The sequence below is a fragment of the Mastigoproctus giganteus genome, chromosome 4 (genome assembly GCF_048544385.1).
Source record: "Mastigoproctus giganteus isolate SK-2022 chromosome 4, ASM4854438v1, whole genome shotgun sequence".
In the NCBI taxonomy this organism is placed as follows: domain Eukaryota; kingdom Metazoa; phylum Arthropoda; class Arachnida; order Uropygi; family Thelyphonidae; genus Mastigoproctus; species Mastigoproctus giganteus.
In genome coordinates this window covers 92061109-92084584 of record NC_143578.1, presented here as the reverse complement: position 1 = coordinate 92084584, position 23476 = coordinate 92061109, and the positions used below count along the sequence as shown (strand labels likewise).

General features: G+C 38.9%; 1 protein-coding gene across 2 annotated transcripts in view; it reads left to right on the top strand.

Annotated features, from left to right (window-relative positions):
• The window catches only part of LOC150086911 (uncharacterized), a 320086-nt gene that overhangs the window by 3371 nt on the left and 293239 nt on the right, over positions 1-23476 (top strand). Inside the window, exon 1 of one of the 2 annotated variants that reach the window (XM_090372802.1) lies at positions 3381-3610. The exons of the other annotated variant lie outside the window; for it this stretch is intronic. Coding sequence (XP_090228928.1) covers positions 3566-3610 — 45 coding nt within the window. The 5' untranslated portion in view covers positions 3381-3565. Of the gene's footprint in view, positions 1-3380; positions 3611-23476 lie in introns of those variants that run through there. 2 annotated transcript variants of the gene reach the window in all.

Genomic DNA, 23476 nt, shown 5'->3' with positions numbered 1-23476 from the left:
TTATTTTTTAAATTTTTTTCCCTCATAGCGAGTTCCCTCCTAATTTCTCTAATCAAGGGGCATATTGAAATCTTTCAAAACAAAGCACTCACATGTGTCCACCTTTATAATTAAAGTTCTCTTGCAACACTGTGAATTCCTTTTTTTATTATTAATTTATAAATTTGTCGGGTATTTCTAATTTAATAAGCGACATGACTCTTCTTTTGTGGACCAGTCTGATTACTAAATATAGAGAAGTGGGCCTTTCTGATTGCTAAATATAGAAACTGTATAAAATTCATAGCTATTTGAGAAGCTTTGTAAATTTCCAACTCATTTCTGATATTCAAATATTTAGTATTAAATTATTATAGAAAAGTCTAGTTAGTGCATTGTTTTCAGAAAGGTCAGGCAGTCAATAATTCAGATCTTGTGAGGCGTTTGCGTGAAAGCATCAAACTCCGAGGAGAACTCAGCAATGTTGTCTTCTTCTACCAGGAAAACGCGCCTACTCACAAGTCTGTCACTGCCATTACTGAACTGCATGAGTGCCATTTTGAAATCTTGGACCATCCCCAATATTCATCAAGTCTAGCACCATCGGACTTTTGCCTATTTTTTAATTTAAAAAAATACCTGGCTGGCATCCATTTTCCCACTGAGAGTGACGTCATTGCGGCAGTGCATACATTCCTGTGGGTCCAAGAGAAACCTTCTTTGGCAGCTGGAATCAAAGCATTGCAAGCATCGGCAGTAAAAGTGTATTGAATCCAAAGGGGACTATGTTGAAAAGTAACATGTTACCAGATTCCTGAAATAAACCCCTCATACTGAAGCCACGAACTTTTCAAACGTCGTACAGTAGAGATAAATATTTTGGAACCAGATGCAGTGATACTAAAATATTAAGTCTATGTTAACATAGTGAACATACAATGATCTATGTCTGGGGAGGAACGGAGTTGAACTTTCGTTTAGGTGCCGTCCTACATAAGATACTATGACTAGGGAGGGCCAGCCTTTTCCTTCAGCGTACCACATGTTGATAGAAATGCCCTGCATGTTACCTACAGGCGGATCCAAAAGTTACTGAATCAGTAACCTCTCCCTATCCAAGTTACCGAATCAGTAACCTCTCCCTATCCCGACTTATTGATCCCCCCATGGTTCCAACAAATGTCTTTGCTTACTACGTAAAGGAATTTTATGCAAAACTTGCAATGAAGAAAAAAATTAAAACAGTTTTACTTTATAAAATAAATTGATATAGGTTCACGAACGCCCCAACTTACCTGCCCTAAAAAGTGGTAAATAGGAGCCATATATTCTGTTACGTTGAAAACCGAGCCATAAGAAAGTGGAATTTAAACTTGCATGCGTTTAATCTCATTTCTGATTTTTCAAATCTGTTGTATAATTCTTTAACGTTATTTTTATTTCACATCGCCATCATTTTTATGTTATTTCATTTGGTCGTTTTCATCGGTTTTTTGGGATGTGCTATCAGCACCCCAAAAAAACCGATGCCATCACCTTGCCAGCAGAAGGAATCGACTTAGCTTTCTTTAGAGGGAGAAAAGAGCTGTGTTTCCACTCTTTAGACTGCTCCTTTGTCTCTGCCTGAAAGCGACCCATCTATCATTCATAGTCACAAACCTTGCAAGGAAATTTGCTCGATCTGCTTGAAAACGATGCAAATGTTCACTCCACTTGACAACTATTGTGTCTTTTTTTGATCTGCTGTCAACAACTTCTGGAGTGATGGCTGTTGCAGGTCTTCCACAGCATGGGCCAGCTTCCATTTCTTAACCAAAGAATTGACTTAGCTTTCATCCTCCCCCAGTGTTGTAACCATATCCTCATGAATTGCCTTTGGCGTTAGTTTAGTCCCTTTTTCTCCAAATATTGAATGACTGCAGGGGACTGATTTTGTCCGTATTTCCTCATTCGCACAACTTTGTTGACTTCAGGATCTGTAATAATAATAAAAAAATAATAATAATAATAAAAACTTTATAGAAACCGCATGAAACTTGGTGTATTATTAAGTGTTATACATAAGTACAGAGCCGACCGGGATAGCCGGGTGGGTAATGTGCCTGCCTGGCAACCCAAAGGTCGCGGGTTCGATTCCCGCCTCGGGCTTGGATCAAAGTACTGCAAAAACCTTGGGAGATGCATCATGGCCACAGAAGCCTATGCGCCAATAACTACCAAAAATAAATAAAATAAAATAATAAGTACAGAAATTTGTAGCAAAAATTTCATATTCAAGCCACGGACTTTTCAAATGCCCCTCGTATAACAGAGGCAAAAAACTAATTCACAAAAATATACTTTCTAAAGTAATATTGGCAGATGGAACTTAGAATTTTGCTTCAATATTAAAAAAATATATATATAACAAGATGGTAAATATTAATAATAACAATAAGTTATTTATAACATAATAATAAAAAAATAAATATTCAAGTACAAACTCAAAAATTCCCACAATGGAATTTCTAAGCCACTAATTGGGAAATGCATCATCCACAACAACCAGTGGGGGTTGTTGCGAATGCAATAAAACACCGGTTTATAAATCTTGCAATTTTTGTTGAACTATTAAAGTTGGTTGACTGAATTCCTTTTTTTATTATTAATTTATAAATTTGTCGGGTATTTCTAATTTAATAAGCGACATGACTCTTCTTTTGTGGACCAGTCTGATTACTAAATATAGAGAAGTGGGCCTTTCTGATTGCTAAATATAGAAACTGTATAAAATTCATAGCTATTTGAGAAGCTTTGTAAATTTCCAAACGCATTTGTTAATGTGGGGCACATACCGTGATAGGTGTTGGTCATTTCTGAAAGTCATTCTTCTATGTGTGGAGCAAGCATTAATGATGGAGGTTGTCAACCATTTAATAACACATCCCAAATCCACACGAAAGCTGTTAATCCGAGCTGTGACCTCTGATGTATAAAGAACCACTCGAGGGTTTACTGTTAAAATATCGTTTAACTTTTATATTGATTTTTCATTTATATTGATTTACAAACATTGTGTCGAAATTACGTGTCTACCATCCCACTGAGCCTTGAGGTAGCTTTGTGTATTGCTATGGTAAGGAGTGGGACGCCACCTTTCCTTGTGTGTTTATTGTAGCGTATGTCGCGTACGAACGTCGGCAGGAAACTAGCCCAGTGTTTGGTGTCATGCATGAATATCATAGAGGGAAGTTAGTGCTATCGCCATTGAAAATTTTATCTACCGACACTGATTAGGTAAGCGATGTCTGTTACTCGAATCACGTGTGCTGTTTGGTTGGAGGCATGCTTTATGCGTCAATTCTAGCGTCATCCGTTAAAGGACCTCCCATCATTTCGGCGTTCGTTGGTATTATGAAGCAGTCAGTAGAAGCCAGAGAAGGGTTGTCTCTATTAAGGCAGGTGTTAACTGCTTCATGTAAAGCGGCACCTGTTGCTGACTAGCATCATCATAATACCGTTAGACGACGATTGCTACGTATGTGTAGTGTGGATTAATGGATCGCGTACGGCGAAGAGCATTATTTATTTCTTCATCTTGGTAATTATGGGATCTGACACGCTGTTTCGTGAAATAATCAAAAGGTTTACGGTAAGTAAGATTTTCCATAAAAGCATATATATATATATATATATATATGTGTGTTCATAAATAAATTTTCTGTTTATGCTCTGGAACGGTCACATAGGATCTGAGGAATTTACTGTGTAGAGAGAATATTAGAACATCACCCTATTTAGCAACCACATGAGCTAATCAAACGTATGTACTACTGTACCCTCGCGTTTGGCCATTCAGCTACGGTGGCCTTCATACTTATGCCGATAGAAGAATCATCCTCCTTATGTGGCAGTTTTACTATTCGGACCTACTTGTATTATATTATTTGTTTACTTAGGTTGAATTATGTAGCTGTGTATTCAGCTGAAACATTTCTCTATTTATTGACAAGTGATGGGAAATGTTCAACTTCTCTTCTAATTTGTGAAATTTCCTTATCATTTGAAAAGCTCCCACCACCAGATTTGGCGAGAGTGTTAAGCTTCCGCTGCACTGCACGTTACACTTTTCCATTTCCAAGATTGCCCTTTATTAGATCATCTAAGAAAATTTAATATATTCCATTAAGTTGCCTTAACCGTGATCTGTGCTTTCAAGCGGTGAACCTCAACTTCATGTTAACCCTTCGGGGTTGGATCTCTTGCTGATGCCACTGTGCTGGCGTGGGATTTCACCACGCAGGCGCCTCTCCTTGTGCCTGCGCTCTCCTCTTTGGGGCAAGGGTGCCATCCTCTGTCGTCTTCCGGCACTCACTCCTGTCTTCTCCTCTTCCAGTAATACAATTAGGCCAACATCAAGGGATTAGTATGCCTACAGAATACACAGGTGGAGATGGATGCGAATCCGGGTGACACACACGTCTCTATTTGTCTCACCTTTATCATGTACTCTTGCTATCCTCACTCACCTGTCCTTGGGTGTTGTTCCACTAGTTGCTCTGATTTCCTACTCGCCCGAGGGACCCCTCCTGGTTGTCCCCGCTTTTTCTCAACGCTTTCTACCCCTACTCACTTCTCTAACTTATTTTCCTGGATCCTGTTCTCACGATACCTACACTGATCTTACCCTCATCTGGCCTTGACAGTTTTTGTTTCTTTACAATGACACTTTTACTGTGGGGGACCACTGGTACTGCTGACATACACACTAACACTACCTATTCCATTAAGCCCCTCGTGAATTATCTTTTGAATTCAGGAGTCACCTGCTGTTTAAGGCACTTAAATACTTCACGAGATTTGGCTTTATTAACAAAGTATTACTTTATGAAATTTCTATTCGTTCCTTGATAACTTGCGCAATTTCATGAAAATGCAAACTAAACTGTTCTCCGTATCAGTGTAGTCGTTTCGTTGGTTGTTACTTGTGCATGTAATTAAGAAACCACTTTCGTAATGTGATGTTCTAGTGCGATAATGTTGCGTCACTGGGAAACCAGGAAAATAAAATAAAATATAAACGGTTGGGTTAAAATTCGTTTAATAACTGATTAAAACAAAAGGTAATAAACAGAAAGCTTTCGGACGGAAGGCGCCCATCTTCAGTTTTGACAGTTATTGTAAAAATACAGATTATCATTTGCGTGTCGTGCGTAGTGATATTCTGTTAATGAAAGGGGTTATTATCATAGCACTGCACCATGTGGCCATTACTAATACTGCCCTAAATATTAGTTAACTCTATAAATAGCCAAGAAGAAATGACATATTTAATATCTTTTGAATGTTTCGTAGAACTATCTTATTTTTAGAGGACCTCGTCTCGCATGTGCCAAGATTTGAATTCTGATTTCATCACAGTTGACGCCGCTTATTGTGATCTTTTCGGGACACGGATTGATAGTAATAACCGATGAAGCAAGAATGTAGCTGTTTATTGATGCAGAGCTGAAATATGTACATAAAAACTTGAAAATGGACAGAAGGAAAATATAAAATACTTTAGTTTAACTCTCCATTATTTCTTTGAAAGTCATCAATATACTGTCATAATTCATATTAAAAATAAGTAAATAAAATATTTACTAATCAAGAATTAGAAAAGGGTTAATGCTCTACTGTAAATGGTCAGATTTGTAGGAGTACGGACACAGTACAGTACTTTCCTTTCACGGAGTACCGACAACCATATGACCCTCGTGGATAGTTCATAGGATCGCCGTCTCCCCACACCGGGTGGAAAAGACCTGAGTTCGAATCCCGTCGATGACGGAAAGAATTTTTATGGGTATTTTTTACAGCGTGGCTGAGTTAGTCAGCCTCAGGCGAATGTAGTAGCATGGTTTTTCTCCCGGAAACTCGAGTTTTTCGTCCATCAAACGGAAAACCGACCACAGAACACGCAATTTACAGACAATATACACGGAACAACATGGCCTTAGTTGCCGATGCTCCTAAAAACCCAAAAACAATAACCATACGAATTATAAGAAGCAATAGCAGTAACTGAACACGCTACGTATCGGAGTTCAAGTACAAATGGGGAAGTTACATAATCACTTCCACTGCAAGTAAACCGAGACGCTGATTACAATTTCCCCATGTATTAATATATGTCTGATCAGAACTTCAGAAAAGTGCTAACAAATGATAACATTATCCGTGATCACAATAAACGGTGTGCACTGTAATTGAGAGGTGTGTGAGGAACAACAATTTAAATATTGTGAATTGTGTGTGCGTGATAGCGCGCGGTAAGGCTAGGTTGCAATAAAAAAAAAAGTACAGTACCTACTCATAGATCAAGTAGTACTGCAAGAACCGCTTGATCCATGGTAAACAGTAATTTAGTCAATTTTTTAAATCGTTCCCAAGAAAACTTCTGAAATTTTTTTACTGAGGATGTAGGACTAATTTTTCATTTATTAATGATTTTTGTGGGCTTCCGAAAACATTATCGTGTACGTGTTCACATTTTCTTTGGGTTCTTCCAGACTGTGATTTATCATTTACCGTTCTATCTTCTAAAATGTCTTAAAATACTCCTACATATTGCATGTTCAAAATGAGAAAAGTTACCCGGTAAGTATATGCTCTTTGTCTTTAATGGTAGAGCACTTGTTCTTGAAGAACAGTTCAAAAATAAAAATTGTTCATAATGAAAATTGTAACCTCGAATCTTCACTAGGACAAAAAAAAAAGTTTCTCACTAATAGGTAATTCAGATTTAATGGTTTATTTGGCGTACAACGCGATACTGTGTTTTTGGCAAGGCTGTTAGCTTGAGGCGTGTAACTCCGTTCTTTCCTGTTTGCATATCTGTGGACGTATCTTTAATGCGCACGCAATAAAACAATATATCATGTGGCTTGATTTTAAATATTTCACTTTTGATATTGTGGATGTAACAGATATCGAAGAACGCGAACTCGATTTTTTACTGTTTAAAAATATACATTGCGAAGTGGGCCAGTCGTAAAATTTGTACAATTTTGCGACTTGGCCACAATTTAGAACTGTTGGTAAGATTTATTTTCAGATATTTTCAAAGTTTTTTTTTAGTGTTTTAAAAATTATTATTTTATTTTTTGTCTACTATTATACATTTGCCGAACGAAAGAACTTAAGGAATTAGCCGCATATCAGTGTGAAATTATTTTTTTTTAACGTACTACTCAAGTGTTTGATATTGTCATATTACTTCACCAATGAAAAGATGGAAATGATCGATTACATTTTGTACACCTGTGTAATATGACAAATTTATACAGGGTGTTTCAGAACTTCTAAGAGGGGTAGGGTACATCCTGACAACTCGAAATCATATAGCAATGTGGGGTCGGAAATGCTTTCCTGAAGCGGTGTTGTACACAGAAGCACCATAAAGAAAAGAGACCGTAAGTGAGAAATCGTTTTAATAATACATGAAAAGAAGCAAAAGGTACATGGATTAAAGTAAGTGTTCGAAGTTTCTTCCACGGGCTACAATGCACGCCTCACATCTCCGACGCATGGACATCCGAACATTCTGGAATACTCCAGGCGAATTTCGAATTTCTTCGGCAGCTACTGCGATTCTTGCAACCAGCTCCTCAGCATTGTCAACAGGGGTGTCATAAACTAGCGATTTCATATGACCCCAGAAATAAAAATCAAGACATGATAGGTCGGGTGATCGAGCAGGCCAACGCACGGGACCACCACGTCCCGTGCGTTGGCCTGCGAGATGACCTCATCGGACCTTACCTGTTACCTTGTCGTCTAACCGGACCTATCTACTTGATCTTTCTGCAGCAAGTATTGCCACAACTTTTGAGAGATGAACAGATTTCTGCATCGACGCAACAGACAATGTGGTTCCAACACGATGGAGCCTCTGCCCATTATAGCGGAGATGTTCGTAACTACCTGGATGTCACATTTGGTCAACAGTGGATCGGACGTGGTGGTCCCGTGCGTTGGCCTGCTCGGTCAACCGACCTATCATGTCTTGATTTTTATTTCTGGGGTCATATGAAATCGCTAGTTTATGACACCCCTGTTGACAATGCTGAGGAGCTGGTTGCAAGAATCGCAGTAGCTGCCGAAGAAATTCGAAATTCGCCTGGAGTATTCCAGAATGTTCGGATGTCCATGCGTCGGAGATGTGAGGCGTGCATTGTAGTCCGTGGAAGAAACTTCGAACACTTACTTTAATCCATGTACATTTTGCTTCTTTTCATGTATTATTAAAACGATTTCTCACTTACGGTCTCTTTTCTTTATGGTGCTTCTGTGTACAACACCGCTTCAGGAAAGCATTTCCGACCCCACATTGCTATATGATTTCGAGTTGTCAGGATGTACCCTACCCCTCTTAGAAGTTCTGAAACGTTTAACTGAAACACCCTGTATAGTCTGTTCAGCAACAGTAATGTTATGGAAGTGAGTAGTTTGAATACTGTACATTTAAAGCAGGGGTTCTTAAACTGTACGTCGCAACCACCGGAGGAGTCGCGAAAAAGATTCTGGGGGTCGCAGCAGACATTGATTAACATGATTAAATTAAATACTTATTATAGAACTATTGAAATTATTATACACCAGCGGTTCTTAAACTGAGGGGCGCGACCTTTCTGGGGGTCACAAAAAAGAATCTGGGGCTACTAATAATTTCGTCTTATGAAAAGGGGTCGTGGATAAAAAAAAAGTTTAAGAACCTGTATATATATATATTTCGTATGATGTGATCAATACACGAAGGAACCAGTTTTTTCTTGCTTCCTTCGTGTATCGTGGCCGGGATATCCAACCAACCGGTTGGTTCGGTACCATCGTGATATCCAGCCCGAGGCGGGAATCGAACCCGCGACCTTTGGGTTGCTAGGCAGGCACTTTACCTACCCGGCTAGCCCGGTCGGCTTAAGAACCTGTGATTTAAAGGTTTGGGCAATGCATTAGAAGAAAAAAAAAAATTGAAGTGGGTAGAGTTTTTTTTTTTTTTTTTGCATAATGTATAAATTTCATCATTTCGCCAAACGTGAAAAAAGTTTATATGAACACTGGATTTTTCAACAAAATAAAACATAAGATTATGTACACATCCGTAATGAGATTTGTGGAAACGGTGTGCAGTAATTTCAAGAATGGCTTTCTCTCTCTGTATATACATCTGATATAAAGACAAGAGTGTATCATAATCTTTCTCTCTATATGAAATGACTATGAAGAAATGGCGTTCTCTATAGTCATTAACGCTTACAACAAAGCTCACCTTAATGTTTACAACAAAGCAATCTCGGAAGGCCGACCCACTAAGTTTTTATTCTTGTGCCACCATTTAATTAAACATTTTTCAGAATAGGAGTGCTACATATATTGCTTTGTCTTATCTAATGCATTCATGGACAATCTCATTAACCAAATACGTAATGCACCTTTAAATGACCCAGAGACTGTCTTCCATGAACAATAGCAGCATTCACCGATCTGACAAAATGTTTATCCTATATTAACTCTCTAAATTCCAACAGTGGCATGGATTTCTGGTTGGTGGTTGAATAATGGTGAAACGACGCATACGCGATGTGAACCGTGACCAGGGGGGGTTGGCCAATCAGCCTCGCCGACCTGGGTCTCCTTTCCCCCGCCCTTCTCCGTAGGGGGGGCTGGACTTTATATCCGAGCTCCTTCCCAGTGTCTGGACCTGTGGCAGTCGACCTGTCTGTTCCCTTCTTTCCTCTCTAGACAATCCTGCACTTGACCACTCTGCTTGTATTGTTGATTGGTTGTTTTGACCATTCATCAATTAGTTTCAAGCCATATAACTTTCGATATAGATATTTTTGTCTTTAATGAAATCTGTAAGTATAAAATAAGTGCATTGAAAAGTTTCAGGAAGGAAATATGATTCATAAAATAAAAAAAAAAATAAAAAAGTAGAGTGCTTAGCTTGTAATGGTTCTTATAAGTTGATTTAAGAAAGTTGTGTTGGCCGCGGTGCCAAAGATATCGCATATGAAAATTCCTTTTTCTGTTTGATGAGGCTGACGGTTTGAACAAATCCAAAGGTCAGCTGGAACGAGGAGGGCTGGACTAATATGATTTGTATTTTCTCATTTACTCGTCTTTTTTTTTTTTTTTTGTCGGGCAGTGCAGAAAAAGCCTGTGGCTTCCTTGCACTATTATGGCTGTTACTATAACTGAAATTTCAATTTTCAAGGAGGATTTGAAGATAACAAAGAATATTGCAATTGACTTATGAATGCCAGCACAAGGAGCTGGAGTTGCAGTGGATATAGCAGACTCAAGCAGCCACGATTTCACAGAACTTTAGGTAATTCAGCACTACACCATACCGCATTACAAATCCAAGGCTTCCAGATGCAGAACAGTCTTCCGCCTAAGAAATATTGCAGTTGCAAAGGCTTGGAAAGCCAAGAGAACACAATACGAACGAAGCCTTGGATTTGTAATGCGGTATGGTGTAGTGCCGAATTACCTAAAGTTCTGTGAAATCGTGGCTGCTTGAGTCTGCTATATCCACTGCAACTCCAGCTCCTTGTGCTGGCATTTATGTTCTAAAGCCAGCTCCTTGTGCTGGCTTTCCAACAGACTGTGAAAAGATAAAAATAAATTTAACTTTTTCCAATGAAGTTTGGACTTTGTTTGAAATTTAATTGTGTGTATATTTATTATTATTTTTTAATGTAATTTGATTATTTTCAGTTTGTTCATATCAGTCTTTTTTGGTCATGGCAGGTTTTTTTGCCTCCCTGTACTTGGGCAAACAAGGAGAGGGAGTACATAAGAGTAAATTATTATGTAAATTATGTGTAACTGACAGCGGGGTTGTCATTGGATCCTTCAAGAAGTGGTCCATCTAACTAGAGAAGAATGCACAGCACTTATCGATGAATCTTTTCTAATGAAGGGGGAACTACCATACAGGTGGAAATTTACCAAAGTTGCCAGTGCTGGTGTTTCGTGGTATGATGCAGAAAAATAAAGTGATTCATTTGCAGTTTAAATATGAACAAGATATTGTCACGTTCCTAACGATAATCTTTGATGTGAGAGCTGATGAGTCTGTATAATAGTGATGGATAAACGAGCAGTATATATAATTTTTCCTGAATGGTTTTTATGTCTGTGAATCCCATTCTCCATTTTGAAGACCCAGTCGTCACCGGAGCCCATACATATAAATGCCGAACTTTAAAAAAAGGTTTAAATCTGTTTTTAAAAGAACTAACTCTAAAAGTTATGATGGCCAGCTATTTAGACGAATGTGTATATTTAGATGACCATATATATAAATGTGACCTTTTTTAAAAAAAAAAAATATACGAATGTGCATTGGCACCCAAAAAAAAAAAGTATATTTTGATACGAGTGGTTCAAAAGTTATTAGCCTGGAATATAGCCTGATATATCAAAATTAAAAGAAAATCGACGAATCCCTGATAAAATTATAATAGGCTTGATCGTATCATAAAAGTTGTCAACAAAAACAAAGGGTCCAGAATTAAATTAGTTTCTTGCAACCAGTTTCAATAGACAAAACGAGCAGGTGACATTCCAAAGCAAAGCACTACGCTACGAAGAGACCAGGTGATATAAAACCGTTATTTCCGGGTGAAGTGGCCGGCTTATGAGAAAACTAAGAAGCAACAACGAAAATATTTATTCTACTACTGCTATGTTAAAAAAAAATATATAATAAAATGATAATAATTATAATAGTAAAAAGCGTGCGTGGTGCACACATTTGACCAATAATATTGGTCAAGGTCTGTACGAACAAGCAGCATGCGCACGCACGCTTAGACCAATAACATGAAGTAAAAATAAATCAAATCAACCAGACCGACCATTTGGACCTCATCTCGTTGTAAGGAAACAAAGCCAACAGTGGTTGTGGAATTACTGCATTTCAAATGTTAAACAAATTAACGCCTCAATGAAAATGACAAATAATCACCGAGCCGACGCAATAGATTTCCATAACGGTAACTTTTATGCAGAAAAAAAAAAAAAAATGTATATATATATAAAATATTATTAGTATAAAATACAGTAAGTAGATGTTTATGCATAGAAATAAACGAGAACCTGCCAAACCAGGATTGAAATATATTACCAGAGGTTCAACACAGTCTTCCCCCTATAGCATATAACTTCTCTATTGCATTTTTCTTGATGATTATATATATATATCTCAGATGAAAGCATTCACCAAGCAAAGCCAAATCTCTAAGAGAGCGAAAAGTTAAATAAGTATATAGAAGTATATAAAAGGAAGAAACTAGGATACAGATGGTGGTATGAGCGGCGTATTTGCGTCTTAGCCCATTAATATCATATAACATAGTGAAATATAAACTTCTATCAATAATGTAAAAAAAAAAAAAAAAAAGAATCTATCTAGCGACCAAATGCAAGATGAGGTTGGCAATATTCCTTCCAGCTTGGCAGGGTCTTTCTTTTCTTCGATGGTCACGATGAATGTGACGTGGGTTCCACTCTTCAACACATATTACAGTTCTTATTACACACAATTCTTATTACAGTCTGAAGAATATCCATTAATCACAATCCTCTGCCTTCTACTGCCCACCTTAGAATCTTTCTATTAATCCTAACATGTTCCAGCTATGACAGTAACCTCTCATAAGGAACTGAGTCAAATGCCTTGCTAAAATCCAAATAAACTATGTCGAAATTGTTCCTTACATCCAGCTCATGAGTAACTGTGTCAAAAACGTTTACTAGGTTAGTTGTTTATTTCCCCTTAACAAAATTTTTCCCATATTTTTATAAGGGAAAACATTATTTTCCCATAACAAAACCGTCCTTCAGAATGCAATTTCTATCTAAATGTCCCTGGACTGCACTCTTATTAATCATTGCTTCCAATTTCCCTTCCACTGACTTGACTTAACCAGTCTCTAATTACCCACTTCACTCTTAGAACAGCCTTTATGTATTGACGATATGTTGGCACTTCTCAAATCCAAAGGAATCTCTTCTGAGTCCAGTGATACTCTCATAATTAACCTCAATGGTTCAACACACTTTCTGGTAACTTCCCTCAAAATTACTGGGTGTAGGCCATCAACTCCAGAAGCTTTACTTGCCTTTAGGCTCAAAAGTTTTCTAATAAACAATTTATATGTAATTCGAAATTATCTGTAATTTCGAAATTACTAATTTCATATTGGTTCAGCTTCACTCGCACAGCTTCTCTTAAGCATGAAGGATCTTTCGTCAGTAAAGACCGATGCCTCATGCCTCTTCAGTTCATCAGTAAAATTAGCTGGGTATTTTCCCACACGCAGCACACAAGCGGCTAATCTGATTTGTTTTTTTCTTCTTTGTATTCAGATACATGAAAAACTCCTTGTCCCCATTCTTTTCTCTCTTAGCCAGTGCTTTCTGATACTCAGCCTTGGCTTCCCTAACCTTATATGGCGTACTATTACAGATCAACTTGTAACTGTTGTAAACTGCAGTACTTTTCCTCGCTCTGTAACTTTCCCATACTATCATTTTCTGCTCTAGTAGACTGGCTACTTTGTATTCATCCATCTCAGCATCCTCCTCGTGCTATATTTCCTTAATGGTATATATGCATTCATGCTTTTGTGATTGTGCTTTAAAACTATTCTATAATTCTAATGTATTCTTCCGCCCAATTAATGGATGCCATATAAAACCCTAAACTGTCATAGACCCCTTTTCTGAAATTAAAACCTATGCCTTTCGTTTAACTACTGCAGCAGTTTTCTTCATCTTATAGCTAACGACTGCGTGATCACTAACTTACCAATAGTTCCTGTATTGTAAGCCCTGTGATGTCATCTGATTCGCGAGTAATGATGAAGTCTGGAATATTCTTACTCCTAGTATTTTCTCTGACATGCTGGTACAAATAATAATCATCTAGTTTGTTTAAAAATTTACGATCTACAATTGTAAAATGTACAGCCACTTTTATTCTCAGCTGACGTTAAGCACTTTTGTAATTGTGCAGTCACGTAGAAGAATAATAACTTATTTTTCTGAATGACTCTGTGTACTGTATCAGATTCGAATACAGTATAATCACAAAAGCTTAGTTCTTAGTTTTTTTAAAAGTGAGAAATTATAAAGTGAGCTGCTTATGAACAACGTTTTTCATGTTGAAGTAGAGCACGTACTCTCTGCATGAGGATAAAACTCAATGACAAAAAAAAGTAAAAAAAAATTCATATAGAATAGTGGTACTTTCTTTTAGTCAGGAGAGTTGTTAATTATTGGAATAAGTTAAATCTGTGGGTAATTTGTATATTCAGGTAAATAAATTTGAATATTCTTTATTTGGTATTAATAATATTTGTATTTTTTTTTTTTTTTTTTTGGCCAATGCAGCAAAAACATATAGTTTCCTATTTGCCTAGTACTGATACGAACTGTTCCTTACCTTTTCCTTTTTTATTATCCTAAGTCTGAGAAAAAGAGGAAAACATGTGTTGTGGATGAGAAACCTAAAAACCATTCGTCTTTTTCTCGGCTTAGGGTAGTAAATGAAAACGGAACAATTCGACTGTGCTGCTTGAATTTAGAGCTTAGTCCTCGACGTAACAAATTTGATTGCATTTCCAGAATTTGTTTTTTACCAGGTATAATTCGAGTAGTAGCGTTTGTGAAAAATTATAGAAACACATGTACCTATCCGAAATTTTGTTGTAGTAGTTGGGTTTTAGGAGCTTTAGCAACTAAGGCCATGTCAATATGGATAAACGTCGTGAGTTAACTGACTTTAAAAGAGGAACGATAGTGGGTGCCCGACGCATGGGTCACTCTATCGCGGAGGTGGTACAGAAATTGCACTATTCCCGTTCAACAGTATCAAGCGTGTATCGGGAATACGCCATTTCCGGAATAACCTCTCATCGTGGACAGCGTTGTGGGCGAAGAAAGGTGGTGGATGAACGTGGCCGTCGACGTCTGTCTCGCATTGTTTAGCCAACCGGAAAGCGACAGTGGTACAAATCACCACTGACTTCAATGAGGGAGGTGCCAGAAACGTCTCCACCAAGACCATCAGGCGATTATTAGTAACAATAGGTTATGGGAGCCGCCAACCCACCAGAGTCCATTTGCCAACACCACGACACTGGACTCTACACCTCAACTGGGCGAAAGAACATCGACACTGGACCTTGGATGATTGGAGACGGGTCTTCTGATCCGATGAGTCCCGTTTCCAGTTATTTAGAGCGGAAGGGAGAGTGCGTATCTGGCAGAAACCGCACGAAACTATGCAGCCATCATGTCAACAAGGATCTGTTCAGGCAGGTGGACGGTCGGTAATGGTCTGGGGCGTGTTCACCTGGCACACGTTCGGACCTCTGCTACGTTTAGACGCATCTCTGAACGGTCCAGGTTATGTGTCCATCCTTGCAGACCATCCGCATCCCTTCATGGTCATCATGCACCCACAGGGCAATGGACTCTTCCAGCAGGACAGTGTACCTTCCCACAGAGCCGTGGTGACTGGAACATCGTTTGAAGAGCATTCTGCAGATTTTACCACCATGGAAAGGCCTTCCCGTTCACAGGACATGAACTCTGTGGAGCATCTTTGGGATGCTGTGGAAAGATCCGTTCGAGCTTTGCATCCTCCACCTAGGAATGCAACGGAATTATGGACAGCGGTGCAGCAAGCATGGATGGAAATTCCTGTGAAACGCTTTCATGAACTAGTGGACTCAGTGCATCGCCGTATGACTGCCCTTATCCGGGCGAAAGGTGGGCGTGTGTTCTGAGGTCGATTTTCTGTTTGTCGGACGAAAAACAAGAGTTTCCGGGAGAAAAAAAACCATGTTACTCTCGCCTGAGACCGACTAACTCAGCCACGTTGCAAAAAAGGCCCATAAAAATTCCTCACGTATCGATGGGAGTCGAAACCGGGTCAGGTCCGAAATTTTATTCGATAATTGTTTCATTTGTTCTAGGCATGTAGAATTGATGTTTACACCTTTCTTTTTCATTACTGCCTTCTTGGATTAATTTATCATACATAAAGGAAATCAAAATCATATGGTAAATGTCTGACCGGTTGTACTCTTTCCTTAAGTCATCTACAAAGTAACACGTGCGACTTTTGCATTATAACTGCCAAGCGTAGACAAATGTACACATACAGTAAGCTTGCCATTCTATGTCGTTACAGAACACTTTTGACTCAGAATGTTTATATTCTCTGAATTTCTTTCAATTATGGTACTTGTCTTCAACGTGTGAAACGCCGTTTTTAACGTTGTGAAGTACAGCAAATGCTCTATGCGGGGATAATTACTATTCACAAGACCACATTCGGTCTTGTGAATAGTAAACCTCAATTTAATGACAGTGTTTTAATAATAAAATTAAATACAGTCTCATCTAGCTCGACATTTAGATCCTTAGCAGATTCCCGGAAAATGGAGTCATAAATGCATTATATGTCAATGAAGTATAGTGTTTTTATGGTCTAACGGCACCAGGGGTTCCCCCATCTCCGCTTAGTATACATTGTGGTGTGATACAGAACACCGCAGAGGTCAGAGCTTTAAAAGTGTATGGATATTGTGCTATGTAATGTTTTGTACCGTTGTTCATCTGGCATTTTAGCCAATGGGACCCATGTCAATGAGGTAATAGTAGGGTTTTAAGAATATCAGCGACTAAGGCCATATTGCTCCGTGTCTGTTGTCTTTAAATTGCGTGTATTCTGCTACCCTCGCCTGAGACCGACTAACTCAGCCACATTGTGAAAACGCCCCATAAAAATTTCTCCCGTCGTCGACGGGGCTCGAACTCAGTTCGAGCGATTGACACACTGGTTGTATACTATTTTTCAATATCGATTTCTCTGAACTGAACCCGCTTGTTTCAATGATGCATCAATGCCTTTATCCCACTATTATAAAACGATTCCTCAGGGACAGGGAAAAAAAAGTGTTTATGGCTAACCTCATTTTAGTTTTAATTCTTGTCCAGCCCACCCAGTGAAATTTCAGTTTGAGAAACAAAAAGAAGCTTGACGGTCTAGATCTGCTTAAATAAAGGTGGGTGTGGCAGCAATTCGTACTCAGGTTAATGCGACTCGTCTTTTTGATTGTTTCTATGCGAACCGTAGCACTGGTGAAACAAGACACCTTTTGTCAGCATTCCTTTTCTTTTAGATCTGATAACATCTTAATTCACATAATAGGTTAACATAGTGTGTACAATGTATAATAGTGCACCGTTATTATTCTTTTTGAATCTCAAAAGATTGCCGCCATCACCTTTCTAACCGATAGAACTTTTCTTATCTTCTTTGGAACCATGAATTCGAATATTTCCATTGTTTGGACTTTGGATTGCTGCTTTGACTCAGAATGATAGTGGTAGATCCATGTCTCATTCATGTTTACGAATGTTGCTAAAAAGTTTTCCAGACTGCTTCGTAACGCGCCAACAATTCTGAAGAGGTCTTGCACAGACCACGTTTTTTGATCAGTTGCCATGAGGCCCGTCTTCCAAAAACTTTTAATAAACCCAGTAAGGAACTGGGTTTATTAAAATTCTATTTCTATTCAATTCTATTCTATTTCAATTCTATTTCAGAAAATAGAATTGAAGGGTATTTCTTACACATGCATGTAACAAACATAAAACAGAATGTCTTGAAAGATAAAACACTCTCTGCGGACGTATAAATTAAATGTAATGTACGTGGATGCCGCTTCTGAAAATATTTTTTTTTACACAAGAAGGGCAGGCCGAAAACCAGCACAGCATTAAATGTAGTGCTTGTTGGGAGAACAATTAATAAAATAAGTTTAAAAAAGTGATAACAAAGATAGTGGGGGTACAGTTCAGGGAAGGAGAAATAACTGTACATTGCAGCCAATGCGTCATAGCCTTCAGCAACGGATTTGAAAGAGTTTTAAACTAGAGAAGAAAAGCAAGAAACGGAGCATCATACAAAAACAAACTGATATGGCGACACTGGCAGACTGCAAAGTGATTAGTTGCACAATGTTGTATCTCGGACTTTATAGAAAGCTCTGTCTAATGGGATTATGGTTCCATGTACCTGCAGTGATAGGAAGCTTAGAGTGATTGATTGGTTATTGTATGTCTTGGCAGCAGGAGTTGAAATGGCAGACTCGAAATTTTCACGAAACAGAACGCTCGATAATAAAATATCTTATTTTTAATCGTCAACGGAGGCGTAGTTATCACCGTTGAAGGGCCCACGGGAGAAAGGATTCCAGGGTTTTTTCCGATAAATTTATTTTTATAAGTATTATAAAACTTATAAAAATATATGCTTAAAATATACATTATGAATAATATTTTTACAATCAAGATATTGGTGTTTCATATTAATAAAAATAGAGGAATCCTGTCAATAGTTTTTGCAAAGGGATTCAAAAATTCCAGCTATGCCACTGAGCATCAAGTATGTACTTGACATTACCGATGCTTTTGATGGACCTTATCAGTATGGCGTTGCGCTGCTGACGAGTCCAAGTCCTGCTTGAGTCTGCTTTTTGTACGCTGGGACCTTCGTGAAAGGGCGGTGGAACTGCCCTTTCACGAGAACATTCTTACAACTGTACTACCGCGGGGGTAGGGGAGAAGAGGAGAGGAACGGGAAGGCTGCGGTTATCGGGTTCTGAGGTATCGCTTTGGCTTGCATCTTAGGTGTATATATATATATTTTTTTTTTTTTTTTTCCCCTCCAAATTTATTTTATTTTATTTATTTATTATTTTTTTTAAATTTTTTATTTATTTTTATTTATCTATTCATTTATTATTATTTTATTTTATTTATTTATTTTTTATTATTTTATTTATTTTTTCCCCCATAACCTGCACCACGGGTGGGTTTTTTAATTTATTTTTATTTTTTTTAAATTTATTTTTATTTTTATTTTTTTTCCCATTACCTACACCAAGGGTGAGTTTTTTTTTTTTTTTTTGTCTGCCCCTCTGGAACGGGCCCACAGAGGATACTGACCTACCTGCTGGCAACATCATGTGGGTCAGAGTCTCTTTTGAGACAGTACGTGCATTACTGGGGCTGGTCCACCTTCCCGTGGTGTGGACGAGTACCCAGAATCATCTCTCCAGGTGATTGATGCTTCTGGGTAGCCAAGTGGCCAGACACAACAACAGAACACACACATAATACACACAAACCTACGTCACACACATATCTGGCCCATTTGTAGTGATACTGTTCTTCACAGAGATACGAAGCGGAGTTGAACAGATGTTCTAGGTGCCGCCCTTTACAAAAACACACACATGTCCACACATCTTAGGTTGTAGAAAAGAGCAATTTGAGGGGGGAGACAGGAAATCTGCCAGTGTTTCAATTGATTTTGAAGCTTGGGCTATGTTGGATGGCCCAGATTTCTAGGAATTCTTTGGGAGCGATTGTGTTTGATTTGGATGATCTCGGGCTTGAAGGTTAAAGGCATTCCCCTACCAGATGCTATGGAAAGCAACATCGCCCTTCCCAGGTATCCCTTCCTGCCCTGTCAGTCTTCTGCTTGTAATCCCTGCGAGTATGCCTTCCTGTCCTGTCAGTATCCTGCATGTAACCATGATCCAACTTGTGCAGCTCTCTTTTTGTGAGTGGTTTCCTGCAAGACTATATGAGCTCCTCTGTAACCTCCACGTTTATATCTTCAAATCTGACACTAACGTCATTGATGACTGCTGATGTATTCTGCTAAGATACGATGAAGTAATTTTGTGACATCTGACCACAGGCTCCATTAAACACTGGCTCTTTAGTTAGGTCTAATTTCTTGCCAAGATTCAACATTATTCATGGCTTTCATTATGTTCATTTTGTCCATCGGTGTTCATCCAACTAACTGCCTAAAAAAGTGCAGCGTAGGTAGTAAGCCTTCCATGCACCGAAATGACCCAAATCCTTGGGCTGGAGAATGGAAGTTTGGTAGTTTAAACAAATCTCTACCTTAAAAGCCTTAGTTTATTTCTTTGAAGTACGGTAATACCAAAGCAAAATGCCAATACAATACTGGAACAAAATGGCATTTGCAAATACAATACTGGAGCAAAACGCCATTTTATTTTTCAATTACAATTTCGATGCAAAATACCATTGTGGCACTGAGTACAATGCCAGTACACAATCACAGTTCCCTCTTACACGTCTTACAGCATCACAGACCTTCTGGCGTTACTACAAACATCTATTTTTTTTCATTCTGTTCTTCTGTTCTTCCCCGAGTTCTGCAAGTCTTGTTCTTCTAGAATTGAAAACAGCCTGGGCGTAGCGTGTTAAAGCTAGGTATGTGGCCTCTTCTTGAAATAAGTTGGCTCCTGATTGCGGGGATTTCCTTGAATCTCTGTGAGGAGTTGAAGTCTGGCGTTGTCGTAAGTGAGACACTCGTACATAAGGTGTTCCCAGGACTCCTCTTCACCACAGTGGCAGTATGGGTTATTTTCAATTCCCATGGCTGTTAATTTTGGCTGGAACGGTCCATGGCCTGTAAGCAGGAAGGTGACTTGCAATCCAGGCGAGTACCAGGGAGGAGGCTTTGGGTAAGTCCGACTTATTGAGGGAATAAACCTTTTGGTGATTGCTCCTTTCGGCGTTGTGTCCCATGTTTCTTGCCATAGGTTCTGTAGATGGTCTGCAATTTTTCTTCTTTCCTTCTTAGGGTCATTTGCATGATTGAACTGCAGATTTAACAATTGCGTTGGGATTCCCTTCTTCAGGTGCTGGAAGAGACCCTTCTTGACAACTTCCAGATAGAGAGGTAAGTATCCTGCAATGACTTGTAATGCAGGAGTGCTGACAGTACAGCACGCCCTGGTAACCGATAGTAACATAAATCTTTGAATGGAATCAAGCTTGCGTTTGTTCCTTTCCAGGATTGCCTTTTCACACAAGATGGAGGCTCCATAGTACACAATCGGGACATATACTGCCTTATATATTGGCGCCTCCGTAGCCAGGTGGGCAGGAGCAGCAGTGCGTAGCACACGCTTCTTGATTAGACCGGGATTCGAGCCCGTGACCACCAAATACGGAGGATGCGGAAAGGTCAGGGAATGACCACCGCATATCCCCGGAGCAATATGGCCTTAGTTACTAATGCTCCTAAAAACCAAATAACAACAACAATCGCCTTATATATTAATGATAGAGTTTTATTCTTTAAGCCCCAATCCGCTCTACTAATCCGCCTTATCATTGCTGTGTATTTTCGGATTTTAGCTGACAGGTATTTTAAGTGGGGGTGGAAGGATAAGTTGGCGTCTAGATACAGGTCCAGATACTTGATTTCTGTGTAGAGACGGATCGAGGTGTTGTTAATTTTCATCACTGGTGGCCGTCGGATTTGGAGCTTTCCTTTTAGAAGGATTGACTTTGTTTTTTCACTGGAATCAAATTGAATAATCACAACATCAAGGGTTAGTATAAAAACATCGCGAATCATAAGAACGAACTTGTTAACATATGGCAGACGCAATAGGACACGTCGCTGACAAGGCAGGTTACTAGAAAGTTTTTCCCAGAGGTAACTTAATGGATAAAGGAAGAAGAAAATGTTTCTCTATATCCCTGCAGATGTCATATCTCATCGGCGCCTCCGTAGCCAGGTGGGAAGGAGCAGCAGTGCATAGCACACGCTTCTTGAATAGACCGGGGTTCGAACCTGTCACCGCTAAATACGGAGGATGCGGAAAGGTCAGGGAATGACCACCGCATATCCTGGAGCAATATGGCCTTAGTTGCTAATGCTCCAAATAACAAACATCTGACTTTCTAGTCATATCTCATCACTGGACACGGAACCCTAAACGATAGATTGTATACATTCGGACTTCATTATGCTAACCTTTATGAGGACTTGAGAAGTCCCTTTAAAAAATTGTGTTACAGATTTTCGCCCCGAATTGGAATATCATCGTGTGGAAAACAAAGAAATTTACTCCACCTTCCAGAACTTTGCTTCTCTTGTTTTTGAAAGACGCCGATATATTGGACAAACACCAACTTCTTCCATCTGATTTTTTTTTCCACCCCTGCACTGTTTGTATTATATGCCGAATGTAAATACGTACTATATATTGATGTAACCATATCAGCTTAGTTTCAATTCTAGTGTTATGCTTTTTGGTGAGTGTAAATATGTTTTATTTTCTGATGTGACCATATTAGTTTAGTTTTAGTTTACCTTAACTGTTATTGAATGATTTCGTTACGTTTGTCCACATTTCTTTGCTCTGTTTGAGTCATATAAACTTGTATTTTGACCTTCCGCTTTTTTTTTTTTTTTTTTTTTCCCCTCTCCTCTCTCTCTCTCTCTCGCTCTCTCTCTCTCTTCTCATGAGTACAGGATCTTCGCCTCCCTGGGTTTGGGTTTCCGCTTAGGGGGTGGATTATCGGTCTTCTTCTTCTGAGGACCAATAGGGCTGTTGCTGAGGCCTCCCTCCGCGCAGACGGGATGGGTTGCTCTGGAGTCTTTTTTGGTTTTGCCTCTTCTAAATTATAAATTCACAAGTGTCCTGTATGAAAGCTACAGATTTAAACGGCGGAGTTAAGCAAACGTTCCTGGTGCCGCCAAACCTATGACTTATATACATACATACATACATACATACTTCTGAGCGTGCGGTGGGACAATGCGAGATGTCAACTGTCGCACTGTGATCTTGCTGTTGAGTCAGTGCAGCGCGCTCACCACGAACATCCATTTTGTGTAATTCTTTGCAGTTCTGTTGGCGGGAGGTGCTTTGACCCGTGAGTAGCCGACAAGACGTGCCGTTTCCGATTTGGAAGCACCCATCGCACGAGCTTCTATATTCATGCCCTTTTGAAACTCCGTAGTATCTTTACTACGGAGTGATTTTTACCACTGCTCTAGCGTACGAAGCTGTTCGGCTTTTTATACTGCGTGCTATGGGTATAGTTTATTGTGATTGGAGAGGGTCACAGTTCATTGATTACTGAGTGTATGTAGTAACTACACTTATTGTTGGTGCCTCGCTCTTTGCCACTGCTGCCCAACCAGAAGTGTAAAAAAATTTTGAGCCACTGGAACAGGTGCATAGTAGCATTAAAGTTCTTTCTAGGTTAGCACAGGCAGGTAGGTTGAGATATATTTCTAATGACAGAAAATAATAACCAGAAAGTGCAAAAAAAAAAAAGAAAAAAAAAAAAAAAAAGATTGAAAAAAAGATTGATGCACACACCGACACGAAAGAAACGTATACAGCCAAGGCACAGACAAAGCATACTTATGCCCAAATATTAAAAAGGGATATGGAAAATGGCGGCGACAAGGAGGAAGCGGATAACACAGACAAAATTGAAAGAATTTACTCTAGCAGAAAAAAAAACCGGAATCCGAATCCTCAGCTACTAATCGGGGCTTCAAAAAACAAAAAGCTTCAAGTTATTCCAA